At 34.8% G+C, this 20997-nt stretch overlaps 1 protein-coding gene across 5 annotated transcripts in view; it reads right to left on the minus strand.

Annotated features, from left to right (window-relative positions):
- Positions 1-3561: 3561 nt before the first annotated feature.
- TMEM106B (transmembrane protein 106B) overlaps positions 3562-20997 on the minus strand; it is a 47064-nt gene continuing 29628 nt past the window's right edge. For all 5 annotated transcript variants that reach the window (XM_077122681.1, XM_077122684.1, XM_077122692.1 and 2 more), the window contains exons 5-8: positions 12906-13046; positions 12593-12642; positions 11506-11559; positions 3562-9230 (exon numbers count right to left, since the gene is read on the minus strand). In XM_077122681.1, coding sequence (XP_076978796.1) covers positions 9092-9230; positions 11506-11559; positions 12593-12642; positions 12906-13046 — 384 coding nt within the window. In that variant the 3' untranslated portion in view covers positions 3562-9091. The remainder of the gene's footprint in view (positions 9231-11505; positions 11560-12592; positions 12643-12905; positions 13047-20997) is intronic.

Below are 20997 nucleotides of genomic sequence, written 5' to 3' on the forward strand. Positions count from 1 at the left end.
AAAGCAACAGAAGACAAAATCTTGAAGAGAGGGGAGAGACCAACAGACACTGCCATATGCCTTACAGTGTAGCAAAGGAGCCAAGGATCACCAGCAGCCAGTCTGAGGAGAAAGCATTGGCTTGATGCTGCTTTGATTTGGACATTTTTCTGGCCTCAAAACCATTAACAAATAAATTCTCATTGTTTACCTGACTCATTTCATGGTATTTGTTTTTAGCAGCCCAGGAAATTAAACCAAACATTGGTACCAAAAGAGTGAGGTGTTGCTATTGCCAATACCAAAAATGTGGAAATGGCTTTGGAATTCGGGAGAGGGTGGAAGAATTTTGCTTGATAGAAAAGGCCTAGATTGCATTGAAGAAACTATCTGTAGAAATAGAGATGCTAAAGGTACTCTCAATGAGGCTTTAGATGGAAATGATGGACGCATTATTGGAAACAGGAGGAAAGGTGTTCCTTGATTTAAAGCAGCAGATAATTTGGCAAATTTGAGTTCTGACATTGGATAAAAAGTGGAATTTGAAAGTGAACTTGGATATTTAGCTGAGATTCCCAAGCTAAATGTGGAAAGTGCAGCCTGGTTTCTCTGCAGCTTATTGTAAAATGGATGAGGAAATGGATAAGCTAAGAAATGAACTACCAGGCACAAAGAAACCACAAATTGATGGCTTGGAAAATTCTGAGCATCTGGAAAATGAGTCCCTAGATAGTAGTGCTCCATGTGAGGGATTTAATTGAATATGGGTCAGTCAGAAATTTGTGTTGGGATTAGAGGTGCAGTTTTCCAGGAAGGATTTGTGGGAAATTCTTTTGTCTGATGGTTTGCATGCCTGTGTACCAAATGCAAATCCAGTAAGTTTTGTTTTTTTTTAATGAGATTTCTAAGAGCAGAACCACTGCCAGCCTGAACTGAAAGAGACAGAAAAGGGACAGACTGAAGGAAAAATTACAAGGGAAGAATCATTGAAGCTGAGGTTTGAACCAAGGACATCTTCTCAGGCTAAAAGAGCAAGCCCACCCACGTGATTGGAAAGGGACTCTGATCTAGCACTTGGTGAGGGCAGACCTTCCACCCCACTGTTCAGAAAGAATACTGCCAACGCAGTGCTCTTAGGTAGTAGAGAATGTCCTGGCGATTACAAAGTCTGGACACCACCCCAATGCTCTGAGAGAGTGGAGCCTTCACCCCAGTGTTCGAGGAGAGCATAGCCACTAAGCAAACACTTGGAAGGGTTAGGGCTTGTCTCTATAAGGCTCAGAGGTCAAAAGATTCCTCTATTGATGACTCAGATCTTGAAATCTAATGGAAAGTGCCCTACAGGGTTTTGGAACTGATTGGGACCCATGACCCCCGTTTTCGTTCTAATTTCTTCCTATGGGAATGAAATTGTTTATACTATGCTTGTCTGTCCATTGTTCACTGGAAGCAGATAACTTGTTCTTTCAGTTTCACAGGTCAACAGACTGAGGAGAATTGAGTCCTAGGAGAGACCACACCCACAACCAATTTTGATGAGATTTTGTACGAAGTATTGCTTCTGAAAATGATTTAAGACATTTTGGATATTGTGAGGGGATGAATGCATTTTGCATATGGAAAGAACATGGGATTTTGTGATCCAGAGGCTGGAGTGTGGTGGTTTGAAGCTGTATGTACCCCAGAAAAACATATTCTTAAACCTAATCCATTCCTGTTGGTATAAATCCATTTTAAGTCGGACCTTTTGATGAGGTTACTTCAGTTAAGGTGTGTCTCACCTCAATCAGATTCCTGGAGTCCTTTATAAGAAAATGAAATTCAGACTGAGAGACAGAAAATAACAGAAGCAAAAAGCTGAAACCAATGAAATCCTGAAGAGGAGAGAGACCAGCAGAGGCCACCATGTGCCTTGCTTTGTGGCAGAACAGCTAAGGATCACCAGCAGCAGCTCTTCAGAAAAAAACATGGCTTAATAATGCCTTCATTTGGACACTTTCTTGGCCTCAAAACCATGAGATAATAAATTTCCATTGTTTACCACAACCAATTTTGTGGTATTTGATTTTGAGCAGCCTAGGAAACTAAACTGGTCCCATTTTTTTCTGTGTAATCTTCTAAAAATGCTATTATCAATAATATATGATGAATCTGGGATTCACGAAACTGACAACAAATGTTGCAACTTTTATACAAATAATTTTAATAGCATACACATTTCAAGAAGTCTTGGAAATATTTTAATGGTCCTTTTGAAGAATAAATATTTGAAATATGTATAAAAGTAGAAATCCTTTATTTAAAAATTAAGGATTTGTTTGTTTCATCTTCAGTCATTTATAAAATATAAATTTAAAATATAAATTTAAGTTTGTTTTTGCCATGTTATTAAGTGTTTCAGTCATAAACGAAAGCAATATGACTTGCTGAAACTGCACTGGTATCATGAAAAAGTGGCTGTAAACCTGGCCATACTCTAGGTCAGTGGCTTCAGGGACCATGGGGAAGATAAAAGAGTCAGGGGCTGTAGACCCTTTGTTTCCAATTAAATCAAAGCAGCTGCATTTTGTAACAAATTGGGGTTCTATGTGAGATATTTTTAAAATAGGTTTCACAATCAAGTTTTAAAAAATTCTGAAAGCCAGAGGAACAATCCATGAATGTGCTAATGATTCTTTTCTCTCCTTTGAGACACTGGCTAGGTAAAATACAACCAGCAAATATACCTACTTTTTCTATTATTCTATCAAAATATCTTTGAGCATACTTTAACTTCAAATCATGCTACTTGATACAAGATTTTCATAACAGTATTCAAAACACTAAATCACTGGCAAAAGTTTGAATAAATGTTGATTAAAACAAAAGTAAAACAGGAGTTCTAACACAAACAAAATTCCTTCCTGACAAGAGAATTCCTTTAAAAACATACATGCATGAAAACAGGTCAAGTGTCTTGAGTAGATTTGGACGGAGAGAGAGTTAGAGGAGCAGGATTCACAGAAGGCTTCCCAAAAGGCAGAACACTCGAGCTAGGCACTGAAAAACAGACAGGACTGTGAGGAAAAAAGAAATGGTTAAATAATTTTCGGGGGGTGGGGGGGCATGGTGGCTCAGCAGGAAGAGTTCTCACCTGCCATGCCTGAGATCCGGGTTCGATTACCGGTGCCTGCCCATGCAAAAAAATAATAATTATTATTATTCTTTTCAGGGAAAAAGGGAAGAGAATGAGCAAAATGTAAAAAGGAAGAACTATTTTCAAGAAAAAAGCAAACAATTAATTTAGCTGGAACCTATAAGTAAAAGGAAATAAAACAACAAATTTAGTTTCTGGACAAATAATGAAAGATTCAACACCAAGTAAGGACTTCTTCCAGTATAAAATTAGAGGATAACAGCAACAGAGATTTCAAGTATTAGGAAGATCCCAGAGATATTACAGACACAGAATGGAGAATTCAGCAACTAATTGGAAGCTAAGTAGATTAAAGAAAGAGGAATCAAGGCTGATCAGTGGAGTTCGGGTATCTTGAAGGTACAACACTGTAAACACCTAAGAGCTTAAAGCTAAAGGACATCTAATACCTTATAATGATTTATTTATATCAAGAGAATTTCAAGCGTATAATCAACATATTGGATAGATATAAATTTTATTTTGCATGCTAAAATTTATTACAAATTTTATTTTGTCATACATGATTACAAGAGCACAGTTCAAGTGAGTGAAAAATATAGTTAGCATTAAGGGATGTTTCTATTCATTTATTACTATCATAAGCATGTTTTGTTACAGGAACAACAATAATTAAAATTATAGAACTGCTCAACTTGTAAATTTAATAAGTGTGTCAAGGTGGAGGCAACTACATAATATAAACAGAGACTAAGTGCCCAAACAAATTTTCACATTCTAGATTATTCTTTTATTCTACAACTAGAATTGAGAGCTAGAATCTACTAGTAATACCATCATTCAAATACCCCTGCAGGTCAGGTCAACAAGCACTCCAAATCATTTTCCAAAATCTTATTTAATTTAGTTTTAAAAAGAAATATATGTCAAAACACACAAGGCATGGCTTGCTGATATGTTATGCTTAAAACAAGCTGTTTAATAATGAAATTGGCATCTAGAAAAAAATATTCCTTTTACACCTTGGCATTTGTTCCACCTTACACAATAACCAAGAAATGAGTAGTAATTATAGCACTTAGAATCACCCAACTACATCTAATACAGTATCTCCCAGACTTCTAGTTTCTAAAATTCTGGGGGAAGTGGGACAATTTGAACTGTTAATAGTCTACATGGTAGTAATATTACCTCTTGGCCATTGGCCCAATACTAAACCTGTTTTTTAGTATACAAAATATGCTGAAAACATTTCGCTTAAACACATTTCAATTAATGTAATTAAACAGAAGGCAACAGTTTCCTTCTAGAGAAGTTATATTTAGCTATGAAAATCTTGCCATTTAGTTGTTAAATTAACTTATGGAACATTTTTAGGGTCAAAGACCATACTATATTCTTCAATTTAGAGCCTGTGCTAAATGCATGTAAAAATAACTACAAACATAAACACATTAGTCATTTAAAAAATGAAGACTACTATTATTATCCCTAAGTACCTTTATAAATGTATCACTTGCTTTTATCCAAATTAAGGATAAATTTCAAAACTCCACTCAGAAATTTATATTCTTACTATGCACAAAAATATACGCATATTAGTTCTAATCAGAAATTTTAGCTACATTAAAATTTTAACTTTGAAATAAGTACCTGTGATATAGAAGTTAAATTTTTGATCCAAGCACATCTCAAATATAGTTTTAATGTAAAAATAAAAAGAACATTTTTAAAAAATGCGTTTGTCTTTTTAACCCACTCTCTCAAAAATGCGATATTTTCCTTAAAGTAAAATAATTTTAGATAAACATTTGACTTAAACTCTGATTTTGTGAAAAAGAAATAAAATTATTCGCCCTTAGATGTATTTCAGCAAAAAGTTGCTACTTCCAGATGTGAGATGCTATTACATTATAGTAAATACTGTACTGGCTTATAACCTAATAACTTGAAATTCAACTTATACAGCTTATCAAAGAAGACTGATGTATATATGTAAATTTAAAATTCTGATTCCTTTAAAAAGAAACAAAATTCCTGTCTAACATATAAGTATGGATAGCTTAAAATCAATGGGAAATATTTTCATTATACTAAAGATCTACAAAATAAAATATCCTAATAATAGTATTTCTGAAAATACCATAAACAATCTCAAAGTCTTACAGCAACAAATATATTTTTACAAATGAAACATATTCAAAGGTTGGAAAGATAAACTAATTGATGAAAGCAATGATGCTTGAGTCAAAAAGACCTGGCTTGAATTCCAAATCTGCCACTTTCTACTGATGCAAATTTCTTAAATTTGCTAAAACTCAATTTTCTTAAATGTAAAATGGGAGAGAATAACAGCATCTATCTTCAAGTACTGTTTTGAGGAATAAGATCATGTACGTGGTGAAAGCTGAGCACAATATCTGAAACATATTAAGTCCTCAATAAATATTCGCAATACTAAGCAGTGATTTTTCTTTGGGGTCAAATATTTTTCTAAATAGGAGATCATCTTTATATAAAGAACTTTTTATTCTAAGAATTTTAAACAAACCAAAAAACACAACAACAACAAAAAGGTGGGGGAGAATAGGGGGCATACCTGCTAGATAAATATTACAGAATTATATTACAATAATCATGAGAATAAGAACCACAAGGATTAATTAGCCTAAAGTTTCAAGTCTCCTAATTTGTTATTTTCACTGTGTTTCGGCTGTCACTTCGTATCTATTTTAACACTGCATTGTGCCATTTTCAAAACACATTCAGAAGATATAAAATGAGTTATACTTTCTTATAAATTTTTAGAGAAAATAATTACCGTATTGGCCTAAACAAACAAAAAAAGGCCTAGAAAACCTGCACACAAATAAAACTAGTCATTCAGATGTTATATACTAGAATAAAGATGGTCATTTGGGAATTTCAAGCAATTTATCTGGTACCTAACATATTCATATTGTTCCCATTTCAAACCTCAAATACATTAATCTTTATTTTCTATAAATAATTTATGATATCAGTTATGTTATTGGAATGATCAAGGGATAGTAAATTTTAACAAAAAAAATAAGCTATAGATTATGCTCCAGAGTATTTATTTCCATTAAAAATTTCAAATACTAACTTAGAAGCTATCAAAATCTTAGTCCATCAGTACTGTTTTGATTGTCAACTATTAACTATATTAAATTTTTCTCTAATTTTGAATCATACTAACCTGAGTCAGATAGAGTTATACAATAGATATTTTAAATGATAAAGCACAGATGTGGGAAACGGAAAAACTAGGTCTGGTCCCAATTAAACTAGTTACTAAATGTGTGATCAAGTTTCCCAACTTCTCCATGCCTCGCCTTTCCCTTCGAAAAAGAGATGAAGGCCCTATCACCCTCTTTTTTCTGACTCACAGGACTGTGGAGATCATGTAAGCTCTAAAAACTGAAGAATGCTATATATGTGTCCTTACACTGAAGCTTGCCACACTATTGGATTTTGTTAAAAAACAAGAATAATCTATTAGGATGAAAGCTAAGAAAACATTATTCTTAGAAATATCAATTAAAAATTGTGTGCTATCTTGACTATGTCTTCTGGATCAGGTCTGAGAGCAGTATTTTAAAAAGTATCTATGCTTATCCTATTATCACTTAAAAACACAAAGTGGTAACTGACCTAAGAGAAGAAAAATTAAACCCTAATTCACTGATTTTTTTTTTCCATCTATAACGCTGTTTCACCCAAATGAATTCTTATAGTTCAGGCTTATCCTGGCAGTTACTTAATCCCTCTGTGACAAATGTCACAAACAACATTTTTCCTCTACCACAGGTTTTTTCACTTGTTCTAAATTCTAGTTTTTTTCTGAAAAATCCCACTGAAATTGTTTATAATTTAAAAGATGATGAAAAAGATTCAAAAGTAAGTCACTCAAAGCAAGTGTTCCCTCCACTTTTCCACCTCTATAGGTGATCATAAGCATGCACTCTAAAAGTTTGCAAGGACTACAAATCATGAGAAAATCCATGTTTAATTTACATTATATAAATTTCCAGGTATGCAGAAACAGATTTGGAAGCTTGATCGGGATATAGGTGATTGTTAAAAGTCGCAAGAGTACAAATTTTGAGGCAAAAGGAGCCCCAGATCATACTCATTAAAAAATGCTAAAAGGCAGGGAACGAGGGAAAAATAGAAATGGGAATGATTTGAAAAATATGAGTAAAATCAATACATTAGAGAAGTCTGCAGTTTCAAGAATGGGAGTAGTCAGCAAACCTAGCAGAAGAAAATAGAAAAATTATGATTTGACTAGAAAGTGCATAATAAATTAAAGGGTGATTTTGGTTTAATTGTAAGGATGGATGAGTTAGCAACGGATAATGGGAAAACTAAGAAATAAGGAAAAGAAAGTTAGATAGCACATACCACCCATTTAAAATGTTCACTCAGGAAAATCTGGAGAATAATATGAAAGCTAAGAGAAATGAGTGTGTTTCAAGGTAAAAAGCAAGGGCTTCATTAACTCTAAATTATTAAATGTACCATGTTTGATAGTTCAGAGAGAAAGGGCCTGATAAATAGGCTGTTTCAGAACAAAGTCAGACATATGGTGGGAAAAGAACAACTAAATTCTGTCACTAGGTAACAGAAATAAATTAACCTCAAGCCACTTAACTTTTTTTGGTGTTATACTTAGCCCCTAGCACAGTGATATGCATTTTAAAAAGATATGAAAAGGCAAAAAAGACCAGATGGAAATGCACTGAAAATAAAGCTTGAAAAAAAATTTAAATAAAATCAAAACTAAAAAGAGAAAACTTTCACAATGTAACTGCTAAAGGCATCATATCCATGTGATGAGCAAAGTGATTCAATTTTTAAAAGCACAATATAGTTTATTTTGTTAAAGCCCTCATCATTTAATGACAGGATTTCTTACATAATTTCTAACAAGGAAATCTTTTTCTACTCTAAAATATTCATAAAATTGATGACTTGGGTACCTATTAGCTGTGATAAACCAGGGTCTTCACATTTCCTTAGTATGAAAAAAGCAACATAAAAAAAGGAGAGCATCAATGTATTTCAAATCTACATTATGCCAGATGCAATATGTAATTGGAACCATATTTGCATTCTACAGGTTTCTGGATTTCATTTTCCTGTTTTATTTCTTTTCATGAGCAACTTACTTTAATTTTGAGTCTACAGCACTTTGACATTTATTAAAGCTGTATAAAAGCCATGCATAGATTACTTACAATAGTGTACATTAAATGACTATATTTCAAGATCACACAAAACTTCACAAAACTATACCTAATATGAGATACATTTTTTAGGGACTTTTAAAAATTTTAGGTACTTAATTTCACAAAGATTATTTTGGCTTCTAAGAATTATGCAAGCACTGGCTTGAAATAAGACTGACAAAAATACAAATGACCGGAATTTCAACACATAAAAAGCTAAGAACTCTTAGCTAGAAGCTAAAATATCCAAGTAGTTGAAATATTACCATGGGAATTTATAAAACAGGAAAATGAGGTTTTAAAAGTCTTCCATGTATAACAGGCTCTCAGAAAATTCTATTAAAAAATACATAAATAAAGTTTCTTGAATTGTATTCATCACTAAAATTATATTTCAGTAGTGACTAGAGCTTTAAATTTTAAATAATTATGTACTGACCTAGAGGGGAAGTCTCAATTTTCCTTTTTGTAGGGAGTTGGACAGAAGAAAACAAATTGGTAAATTGAGACTCAAGTAAAAGATCCTGGAACAAATACCATAACACCGGGGCAAAGACTGGAATAACTGCAAGTCCACACATTTTTAACTGTACTCTTAGAAGCAAAGTGTAAACTTCAGGTTTTCCAATTTAAGATCTCCTGTTAGGAAGTATCTCAACTTTGAGAGTTTTGAAAATGTCAATAGGTATTTCTTCTTTTCCAGCTGCATCTCTTTCAGTTATTACTGTTGTGGTTGAAGTACATTTAGATATTCAGACTGGCCCAACTGATAAGTTGTGTTTCTTCCACAATCAACATACTGGTACCTCTCCTGGGATATCTGCTCAGAGTGTCCAAAATATGTCGTTGTTACAGTAACTCTAAAAATAAAATATATGGGGAGAAACATGAGTTTCTATATCTTATATCTGGTATAAAAGGATTTTATAAAGTGAAAATACTTCTAAACATAATAACTTTCTCCACAGACAGGTTATTTGATTAATACTAACAATATTATGGAAACAAACCTGAGGGAATATTGTCCCAAGAGACAACAAATATGCTAGCTGAGAAAGCCCTATCCAAATAATTATACATAATAAAAATATTTCTTTCAGAATGCTTATTTTCAATTAATAATACATAATAGAACTTTTAAACGGATTATAAAAATCAAATTTACAACTGTGAAATCCCAATGCAGTTTCCTATGCTCTTAAATTTAATTTTGGTCTAAAAAATTCCAAACCTTTCATATAAAATTTTCTATTTACAGAAGAATCATCAAGATAATGGCACCACATCTCATCTCCAAGCTACAAATAAAATAAACTGAGAGAACTGTGAGCTAGTGATTTGTATACTTCAGATGGTTTGTATGGTGAGTGACCACATCTCAAAAAAACTGCATTGAACAAAAAAATTAACTTAGAGGAAAAAGTTAAAAATAAACATTTAGGAGGAAGAAGAGTAGTTCTCTTATAGGCTTCTGCAGCTCAGGCCCTAAGATACCTTCAAGTAGTAAAGGTTCAAGCCTTCTGACTATATGCTTCCCTCAACCCAAAGAACGATTCCAGTTCTGCCATTAGCATGACTCTGCCTTCTCTAAACCTCAGACAATTTTAACATCTAATCAACTTAACTCCCTACTGAGAATTTTTAGACCAACCATAATTTCTCTTCCCTAAAGCTCCTAGGAAATACGTAGTGGGCACGTGCTTATTCCACTCATTCTTTCTCACTCACTGCTTACTCTCTTGTCGAGTGTCTTTCCACCCCAGCCCCACCCTACCTAACACTGAGTGTCCCTCCTCTATCTACTATGCTGTCTGGTACAATTTTCCACCTATATCAATGTTTCCCCATCTTGTTGCATAACCAAAATCTAGTTCATTCTGGAACAATTAACCTTTTTTTGGTGAAAGCTGCTTTCTCCTACGTATATCACAGGATAGGACCTATCCTCAACATATTCTAACACTATTAATCTCAAACAAAATCTGTACCCCCTTTTGGGTGCATCTTCATTGGCTTTACTATCTTCTCATCCATATTAGTATTAATGACCATTTACCACAGGAAGCAAGGTGGTGGATGTCAAGTTTAGTCATCTTCTCCATCCCAATATCTGCTATTTTCTTGAATCCTTTCAATGTCCAGATTCACTATTCACCAGTCATGTGATCCTTCACTACTTTTCTGAGCTCGCCACTTCCTCATTTTTTTTTTAATGGGCAGGCATAGGGAATCAAATCTGGGTCTCTGGCATTGCAGGTGAGAATTCTGCAACTGAGCCACTGTTGCACCACCCCACATTTCCTCATTTTTAAAGTGGGATAATTTTTACCCTACCTCATAACTCTCTATTAAGTTTAAAAACCTGTACCAGTTTGAAATCATTATGTACCCCAAAAAAGCCATGTTTTAATCCTGTTTCAATCTTGTGGGGACAGCCATTTCTTTTAATCCTGATTCAATACTGTAGGGTAGAAACTTTTGATTAGATTATCTCTGTAGAGGTGTGGCCTTTTCATTAGATGGAAACGTGACCCTGCCTACTCAAGGTAGGTCTTGATCAGTTTACTAGAGTCCTTTAAAAAGGGAAGCATTTTAGACAAGCCTCAGATGCAGATGCTTGGAGAACAGCTGCTTCAGAGCTCACAGAGACATGGATATTTGGAGTGCAGAAGGAGAGGCAGATGTCTACACATAGAGTGCAGCAGACGTCACTATGTGCCTTCCCATGAGATGCTAAGCAAGCCAGAGACCAGAGCTGTGTCCTGGAGGAACTAAGTGAAGACCCACAGATGATTCGAGAGGAAACCACTGGCATCAGATGCTGGGAGCAATGGATTTGGGAACAAGCACCAGCAGGCCTTTCTGGATCAGCCTTCCTTGAGCCAAGGTACCTTTTTCTCTGGATGCCTTAGTTAGGACATATTTATAGCCTTAGATCTGTAAACTTGTAACTTATTAAATTCCCATTTTAAAAGTCATTCCATTTATGTTATACTTCTTTCCAGCAGTATTAGCAAACCAATACAAAATCTAATTGAGATGGCATCTGTAAAGATGATAGACACGCTACTTTTCTTTCAAAGGAAAAAAAAATATCATAAACTTTTCTTCCAAAGGAAAAAAATTCATACTTACTGCATCATGAGTACTATATTATGCACTTTGATGGATAACAATGTACAGAAATCACTATAAAAGAAAAAAATTGGAAATAAATGCAAATTAAAACATAATAAATTAGAATAGTTTAATTACCAGTTCTTGTATTAATTAATAGCTCTTTTCCTATAAGGTAAAAGAAATGCTATTAAGAAATTATAATAAATAAGCAAATAAATATGTTTTTGAATATTTCTGTACTTCAAATAATGATTCGATTTATTTCACGACTACTTACTCTAAAACTAAATATGCTTCACAAGACTGGATGGAACTGTACAGTCATTTTTAAAGTGGGCTACAAATTACCTCTACTTTTCACTCACTTTTTGAAATTCTTAGTAATCAGCTTGTTACTTACCCAGAAATTCTAGACTCAGGCTCATATAAAAAAATATCAAAAATTTATAATTAATTACTTTTTTTACTTACTAAGTGTTAATAATCATTTAGATGCAATTTAAAAGCCCCAGAATTTCAAACCAATATTAACACGATCATACTTTATTACCATTTACAGTTCTCTTATACTAAAGCATCAATAAATACAAGAATTATATGAGATGATGGGTCACATAACATAGTAAATAAAAAGTGAAATAGTATATATGATAAAAATTCAGAAAAATAAAATAAATTTTATGTATATAGGTAATACATTCATAAATGTTTTGTTTAGGGATGTTATATATGTTAAGAACAGAGATAATTAGAGGCCAGAAGGAATTATTCTAAAATATGGTTCTTTTTCTTTTCTTTTTTGTATGCTGTATGGTTGGGGGTCACATTTCATTCTTTTTCCATGTGCCTATTCCATTACGGTAGCACCATTTGTTGAATTATTATTATTATTATTATTGTTTTGGAAGTGCATGGGCCAGGAATTGAATCTGAATCCCCCACAAGGCAGGCAAGAATTCTACCATTGAACTACCCTTGCACTCCCAGTTCTTTCTGATTAATAAGATTATGGGAAACTAAAAATTAAAAAAATACATCTTTATTCTACATACCTAATTTACTATTTAATAAAAGAAAGTTATTTTAAAAAATCAGAACTTACAACATATAGCTCATTTCCTCTGCTAAAACAGTAGGTACTGTATAATCAATCTGAAAGGCAAAAAAATGAAAAAACAATCAAGAGAGAGAATAGGATCAAAACATCAAAGATATTAGATGTACTTCACAAGTCCAAAGAGTTTAAGAATTTCCTCTTTTATGGAACTGATTCTAAGACTTCCTCTTATACATAGAAAGGGCACATTTCAAAGTCAAGTTGTTGAGAAATTCACCCTTCCTCTCCCTGAAGTTCATATGATATACAAAAATGAGACTCTCTTAAATACTAGAATATATCTGAGACTGAGGCTTACCTGTTTCATATCAAGTGGACCGATATTGGTTATGTTGTTTAGGCGTGACTTTCCTATAACTGTTTTTGAAAACTGAACTTGTGCAGTGATGTTTTCAACTTCAACAGAGTAATAGTTATTGTTTGTTATATTCAGTGTACTCTGTAAAAGAAAAGAGGCAGAAAATGCAGAAGTTATCATCACAAGAAAAGTATTATTAAAAATGTCAAAGAACATCAATGAATCAACTATTGGTTTCATGAATAAGCACTATATATAATATATTAAGCACACATAAATTAAAAAACATGACAAAGTACATGAATACAGGAAATTAATGTTAGAAAATGTATTTATGGACTTAGCAAAAATTCAATTAAAATAATTTTTAAAATTCATTTACATTTTTACTGTTGTAAATATATATGCTTCCACATATTACATTAGTATAACGTTTTCTATCCGATTACAAAGATTACCAATTAAATATGTACTTTAAATATCTTTTTTTTCTCTATTTAAAGGAAATCGGCATTTTAAACTTATACATTAGTACAGATTTATGCCAGGTCACTATGGAGAAGAAATTAAATAGATTCAAGCTATTTCATTAGAAAGAAATGTGGTTGTACATTCAGAACCAAAACATGGGTGCACTTCAGTAACAGCTGGTGTCAGCTTTTACATTTCTAATGCACAACTATAATTTTAAATTACTTTAGAAAACAGCCATTGAAAACAAGAAAGGAAAAATGTTACATCAAAAATTAACAGGGTAGTTTAGCAATTAGAATGCCTGTCATGCAAGACCGTGCACCAAAAAATAAATAAATATAAATAAATAACAGGCTCCTGGCCCTATTGCTGAGGAGAAAGCTTTGTCACAACTTCTCCAGATGCTTTTCTTAAATAGGGAGCAAAAAGCCTTTCACTGCCTGGACTGTTCAGTGGAGGACAGCACAGAATTGCAAACTGCATTGGCTGGAAAAGGATGAGAAATAATATTGAGTCTTCATCAGCTTGTGCCTTTCTTCCAACGATTTGGCTCACCCTTTAAAGGAAACCTGATTTCAGACAAGAAATCAGTTATATCATTTCAATGGTGCGAGTTTGTATGCTAAGAATGTTTGTATGTTAAGATTTAACAATAAAAATATTTAAAAAAAAAAAAGAAACAGCTAAATAAAACGAAGATTCAGTTTGCGTGGCACTCTGGAGGATGACAGAGATTGGATAAAGAATCCACAAATGCTGAACCAAAACAAACAAACAAAAACACTGGAAGAAAACACTGGAACCTAATTCGGTTCCCAAGCTCACACTTAGTTCCACACAATGTTAAGAGACACACAAGGGCAATGCTCTGAACTGGGCACTTCCTAATGTGGTCACTAAACACAGTACCATCCAGCAGTTAAGTTGCATTGCAGCAACTTAAGAGTCCCATGTACATTCATGCACAGGGACACAAGACTACATAGTCCCAAGGTAGGGCCCTAGTGGGCGGCACTTGTACACATACACAGCAATCCCAGGAAATCAGAATGATCCATGGTGGAACTATTGGCAAGATGTGCACACACTGTCAACCCAATCCCTAACTGTTGGTGCACCTAAATAAAAAATAGCTTGTTTTTGAACACTTATGCTACCTGTTTCCAAGGGTTGGGATACACTAAGCAGTAATCACCAGAGGTAGAACAGGCACAAGAAAAGTAAAAACTGAACTGCTGTAAGGCAGGACAGGTGCAGGGGTGAAAGCTGGAGTGAAAAGATGACCTCGAGTGTGGGAGAGAAGTTGAACAAATCACAGCCTTTTGGGAGGAAAATTTGTATAAAAACAAACAGAACAGCTCAGGATCCCAGGAGGAAGAACACAGGAAAGGAAATCCTCTCTTACAGGGGAAACAGTCACAAATAATAGGGTAATTTTGCCATGCCCAGGGAAAGGGGCAGATGCAGACTGACCTGAGGAAATCAAAATCAGTGAACACAAGCTGCACTAAAGGTTCAGTAAAAATGGACAACCATTATCAGGAGATAGAAATAGGGTAGATATTGGGTAATTGGAGATGAAGGGATACAGATTGTACAACAGGACTCATTGTAAAAATTCAGAAGTAGTAGCACAATACTACCTGATTGTAGCACAATAATGTAAGTACACTGAATGAAGCTGAATATAAGAAGGATATAGGGAGGAGGGCTGGGGACACATATGAAACCAGAAGGAAAGATAGATGCTAAAGACTGAGATGGTATAATCTAGGAATCCCTAGAGTGCACAATGATAGCATCTAAATGTACAAATTAAAAAATGTTTTTGCATGAGGAAGAACAAAGGAATGTCAATATTGTACAGTGTTGAAAATATTTTAAAACTTCAACTTCTGTGTGAGACTAAAGCAAAAATGTTTATTTGGTACAAAATTTATATTCTGACTAGCCCATTTCCTAATATAACTTATATGGACAAGTTAACTGAACACCATAAGTACATGGAATCTTGAAGAGGGCATGAGATTTTGTAGGTTTGTCCAGTGTAATGCCCCCATAAATCCCAGAGTGATTCAAACAGTGAATAAAGAAGAATTTGCAAAGTCCCCTTGGGGGAATGGCAAGAAAGGGGAAAATTCAACTTCCCCATTTGGAGAATTCCTGACATTCTTGCAAGGAATGGGGATAACCAAAATCAACAGGCTGAGCCCTCAATCTTGGGGTTTGTTCCTACGAAACTTAGCCCCGCAAAGGAGGCTAAGTCTACTTAAAATTAGGTCTAAGAGTCACCCCCAGAGAATCTCTTTTGTTGCTCAGATGTGGCCTATCGCTCCTCAGCCAGCATGGCAAGCAAACTCACTGCCCTCATCTCTACATGGGACATGACTCCAGGGGTATAAACCTCCCTGGCAAAATGGGACAGAAATGCTAGAATGAGCTGGGACTCAGCATCAAGGGATTGAGAAAACCTACTCAACCGGAAGGGGAAGAGAGAAATGAGACAAAAATAATGTGTCAGTGGTCAAGACATTTCAAACAGAGTTAAGAGGTTATCCTGGAGGTTATTCTTATGCATTACATAAACATATCCTTTATAATTTAAGGTGTATTAGACAGGTTAGAGGGAAGTGCTTGAAACTGCAGAGTTGTTTTCTAGTAGCCGTGTTTCTTGAAGATGATTGTATAATGATATCGCTTTGGCAATGTAACTGTGTAACTGTGAAAACCTTGTGTCTGATGCTCATTTTATCTACGGTATGGACGGATGAGTAAAACACATGGATTAAAAATAAATACTTGGGGGAATAAATGTTAAAATTAATTGAGTAGACTGAAATACTAGTGATCAATTAAAGGGAGTGGTAAGGGGTATAGAAAAAAATAGGGGGAACAAAGGTTAAAATAAACTGGGTAGATGGAAATACTAGCAGTCAATGAGAAGTAGGGGTAAGGAGCATGGTATGTATGAGATTTTTCTTTTTTCTTTTTATTTCTTTTTCTGGACTGATGCAAATGTTCTAAGAAATGATCATGGTGATGAATATACATCTATGTGATGATATTGTGAGTCACTGATTATATACCAAGAATGGAATATTCACATGTTAAGAACGTTCGTGTTTGTATGTTGTTATATTTTGCCAATAAAAAACAAAAGAAACAAACAAAAAACTGGATGACCAAGTATTGAAGAAGAGTCTCAATACACAGTCAATCACTAAATCCTAGACAAGAGGGAGAAACTGACTTCCAGAGTTAGCAAATTAAAACAATCAAATGCCCAGACATCTGGTCATTCCCTGGAACTTGAAGCTATGAGACTCAGCATTACCCCATACAGCGACTGTTAAAAAAAGTTGAAAAACTGATCAGACTTCAACTAGAGATATGAATGAAGCTTATGTGGAAAGGTCTAAGGTAAATCAGAATGCAAGGTAAAGGATGATATGGTGTGTATTTTAAAATTCCAACTCCTATGTGAGACCAAAGGAAGAGACGTTTATTTGGTATAAAATTTATATTTTTGGTAGCATACTATTTAATTTAACTTGTATGGTCAGTTTATTTGAATACCATAATTACATGGAATCTTGAATAGGAAATGAGATCTTGTTGTTTGTCTAGGTTAGTGTGGTACACTGATATATTCCAGAGTAATCTGGGTAGAGTATAAAAATGTATTTACAAAGTCCCCTTCGGGGGTGAGTGAGAAAGGAGGAAATATTAAACCTTCCCACCTGGGGAATTCCTAAAATTCTTGTAAGCATTGGGGACAACCGATGTAACAGGCCAAGCCCTCTATCTTTGGACCCACCCCACACCCCACACACCTGAAACCCGTCACAACTCCCCTCCCCACACTACACACATCCCCACTCCACCAAATCTTCATGTGCGTATCTGCCGCACAACCCACCTGAAGCACACGCATGACTGCTGCACCACCCCTGCCAAGACCGACCTCCCCCTCCCTGTCACCAACAGGCGGTCACCAGCATACAGAGGCTACAGGTGCTTATCTCCATACCTAGGCTACACCTGTCCCCAGTCTGTGAGGGGATCCTGCAACTCCACCCCATCCCCCCGAGCTCTGTACACATGTACATCAGTTTATGGTCCCACCAGATGTGCACATGCACATGGCCCCCAGTCACATCCCCCAGCTCTGGAAAAACGCTGAAATGCAAAGATGGGCCACATTCACCCCCTTCTAGGAAGATGCAACTTTGACCTGCTAACCTGAGCTCTGTACATGTGCACAAAGGGCTCCACGCCCTAGACCAGTGAACACAAGGGCCCCACCCCTTAGACCCATGCATCCGCAGCCATATCCTTCTTGTTGCTGGGCACCCACGCTCACAGGCACCAGCATAGCATCCCCAACCTACGCCTATACCTGCACTAATGCAACTTCGCACTGTTGTGCCCTACCCAGAGCCCCGCATCCTGCTCCACACCCAGGTTGCAAATACAATGCTTTAGACTACTGAAGGAAATCAACTGCCAAAGTAAACCTGTCAAGATATTTACATGCCACAAAGACAGCAAAAGATCACTAAGCATATCATGATGTAAACAGATATAGTTCAGCCTAATAACCAAATTAAAACACCAGAGGAGACACAGATGTTGGAAAAACTAAACAAAGATTTTTATATAACTCTACTAAATAAAATAAATGGGATGGCTAATGACATAAAGGAGATCAAGAAGACACTAGAACAGTATAAAGAGGAATTTGAAAGAGTAGAAAAACAGCAGATATCACAGAGATTAAAGATGCTGTAGACCAAATAAAAAACATACCAGAGACACACAACAGCAGATTTAAAGAAGAAGAAGAAAGAAAAAGTGAACTAGAGGACAAGACAACTGATTTCAAACACTCAAAACAGCAAATGGCAAAAAAGATAGAAAACTTTGAATTGGATGTCAGGCTTATGATGGACAAAACAAAGTGCACAAAGATAAGAATCACTGGTATCCCAGAAGGGAAGAGTAAAGGGCTAGGAAGATTAGTTTAGGACATAATGGGGGAAAACTTCCTAACCCTTATAAAGGACATAAAAATGCAAGTCAGATAAGCTCAACGAACTCAAAGTAGAGTAAATCCAAATAGGCATTCCCAAGACACATACTAAACAGTCTTTCAAATGTTGAAAAGAAGCAGAAAATCCTGAAAGCAGCAAGAGAAAAACAATGTACTACATACAAGGGTAACCACATAAGAATGAGTTTGGATTATTCAACTGGCACTATGGAGGTGAGAAGGCAGTGGTATGATACATTAAGATTCTGAAAAAAAAAAACTTCCAGTCAAGAATTCTGTACCCAGCCAAATTGTCATTCAAAACTGAGGGAGAGATTACAATTTTCACAAACAAACAAATCCTGAAACAATCTGCCAACAACAGATCAGCCCTATAAGAACTACTAAAGGGAGTTCTGCCAATTGAAAAAAAAAAGACAGGAGATGGAGGTCTGGAGGTGGGCACAGAATTGAAGAGTAAAACAGTAAGAGTAACTTAAAGTATAAAAAGAGAAAGAGGGAAAAGAATATATAGACCTGACAAATAAAATCCATAAGATAAGATGATGAATTCAAGAAATACCTTTTCAATAATAACTTTAAATGTAAATGGATTAAATATACCAATTAAAAGATACAGATTTACAGAATGGATTAAGAAATGTATCCAGCTATGTGCTGCTTATAAGAGACTCATCTTAAAACACAAGGACACAAATAGACTGAAAGTGAAAAGATGTTCGCAAATTGTAACTTAAAGAAAGCAGGAGTAGCTATACTAATTTCAGACAAAATAGACTTTAAATGTAAACACATCATAAAAGACAAAGAAGGACACAATATATTAATAAAAGGGACAATTCACCAAGAAGAAATAAGTATCATAAATGTTTATGCTCCCAATCAAGGAGCTCCACAGTACATGAGACAGACATGGGCAAAACTGAAGGAAGTGATAAATATTTCAACAATTATAGCAGACTTCAATAAACCACTCTTCTCTGTAGATAGAACAACCAGAGAGAAGATCAACAAAGAAACAGAGACATTAAACAATGTGATAAATGAATTAGACCCAACAGACATATATAGGTCATCACACCCCAAAACATCAAGATATACATTCTCCTCTAGCACACATGGAACATTTTCCAGGATAGATCATAAGGTGGGGCATAAATTTATAAATTCAAAAACACTGAAATTATTCAAAGCACTTTCTCTGATTACAATGAAATGAAGCTCGACATCAATAACCACCCAAAAAACAAAAACTTTCACAAATATATGGAGATTACATAACACACTCTTAAACAACCTGTGCATCAAAGAAAAAACTGTTAGAGAAATCAGTGGTTATCTGGAGACAAATGAAAATGAGAATACAACATATCAGAATTTATGGAATGTGGCAAGGCTGTGCTGGGACAAAAATTTATTGCCCTAAATGCCTATATTAAAAAACAAGAAAGAGCAAAAATTGAGGCCTTAACTGCTCACCAGAAGGAACCTGAGAAAGAACAGCAAGCTAACCCCAAAGCAAACAGAAGAGAAATAACAAAGAATAAAGCAGAGTTAAATGAATGGAGAACAAAAGAGCAATAGAAAGTATCAACAAACCAAAAGTTGGTTCTTTGAGAAAATTAATAGAATTGATGGCCCACTACCAAGACTGACAAAAAAAGACAGAGGATGCAAATAAACAAAACAAGAAATGAGAAGGGGTGCATTACCACAGACCTCAAAGAAATAAAAGAAATCATAAGACAATGAACAACTATATGCCAACAAACTAGACAACTTAGATGAAATGGACAAATTCCTGGAAACACAAACAATCTACACTGATTCAGAAAGAAACAGAAGATCTCAACAAACCAATCACAAGTAAAGAGATTCAATCATTCATCAAAAATCTACCTACAAAGAAAAGCCCAGGGCCAGATGGCTTCACAGGAGAATTTTTTTTATCAAACATTCCCAAAGAGAACTAACTCCGATCCTGCTCAAATTTTTCCAAAAAATTGAGGAAAAAGGAACACTAGCTAATTCATTTTATGAAGCTAATATCATTTTAAAACCTAAACCAGGTAAAGCGGCTATAAGAAAGGAAAGCTACAGGGCAATCTCCCTAATGAACATAGGTGCAAAAATTCTCAACATAATAATAGCAAACTGAATCCAACAACACATGAAAAGAATTACACATCATGACCAAGTGGAGTTTATACCAGGAATGTAATGATGACTCAACACAAGAAAATCAATTAATGTAATAACAGCACATTAACAAATCAAAACGAAAAAATCATATGACCATCTCAACTGATGCTGTATAAGCATTCAACAAAATTCAACATCTTTTTCTGATAAAAACATTTCAAAAGGTAACTTCCTCAATATGATAAATGGCATAAATGACAGACCCACAGCCAGCATCGTACTCAATGGAAAGAGACTGAAAACTTTCCCCCTCAGATAGGGAACAAACAAGGATGCCTTCTGTCACCACTATTATTTAACAATGTACTAGAAGTTCTAGCTAAAGCAATCAGTCAGGAAAAAGAAATAAAAAAGCAACCAAAT

Source organism: Tamandua tetradactyla, chromosome 1 (genome assembly GCF_023851605.1).
Source record: "Tamandua tetradactyla isolate mTamTet1 chromosome 1, mTamTet1.pri, whole genome shotgun sequence".
Classification (NCBI taxonomy): Eukaryota; Metazoa; Chordata; class Mammalia; order Pilosa; family Myrmecophagidae; genus Tamandua; species Tamandua tetradactyla.